General features: G+C 51.2%; 1 protein-coding gene across 1 annotated transcript in view; it reads right to left on the minus strand.

The window, feature by feature from the left end:
* The window catches only part of LOC104491634 (dual oxidase 2-like), a gene marked incomplete at both ends in the record, with an annotated part of 19,357 nt that overhangs the window by 18,178 nt on the left and 722 nt on the right, over positions 1-457 (minus strand). Inside the window, 1 exon segment of the mRNA XM_010134084.1 lies at positions 36-115. Within this exon segment, the coding sequence (XP_010132386.1) occupies positions 36-115 (80 nt within the window).

A 457-nucleotide genomic window follows, 5' to 3' on the forward strand; every position in this document is an offset into this window, starting at 1 on the left:
CCCCCCCCCCTCCCCCGGGCTGGGCCCCCCCCCACCGAGCCGCGGCTGTGGTGCAGCAGGTTGTTGTACCAGCCATCGTAGCGCTGGACCTCCCAGGAGATGCTGTCCTGGGCACCTGGAAGACACCAGACCCACTTGGTGAGCGGCAAAACAAAATGCTTGAAATGAGCATGTTTATATTGTGATATTTTCCCATATTCTTTCTGAAACTTTCAGTACAATACTTTTTAGACAAGTTTTTCACTCTTTTTGAGGGTTAAGCAATGTCTAAAGTGGGAAATTTGCATTTGTGATGATGTCCCCAAATCAGTGCCTGGCTCCCACCAGTTCACTCCCATAGGATCTTTGTTTTCTTCCTTGCTCTTGTCGTATCAGAAGCCTCTCCTTACTTCTGGCCCCACAATGACCAGGTGAGTCAAGCAAAGGCCTTGACGCCTTGACGCCTCTGCTCTCCTCC

This window comes from Buceros rhinoceros, unplaced genomic scaffold (genome assembly GCF_000710305.1).
Source record: "Buceros rhinoceros silvestris isolate BGI_N320 unplaced genomic scaffold, ASM71030v1 scaffold9024, whole genome shotgun sequence".
NCBI classification, from domain to species: Eukaryota; Metazoa; Chordata; class Aves; order Bucerotiformes; family Bucerotidae; genus Buceros; species Buceros rhinoceros.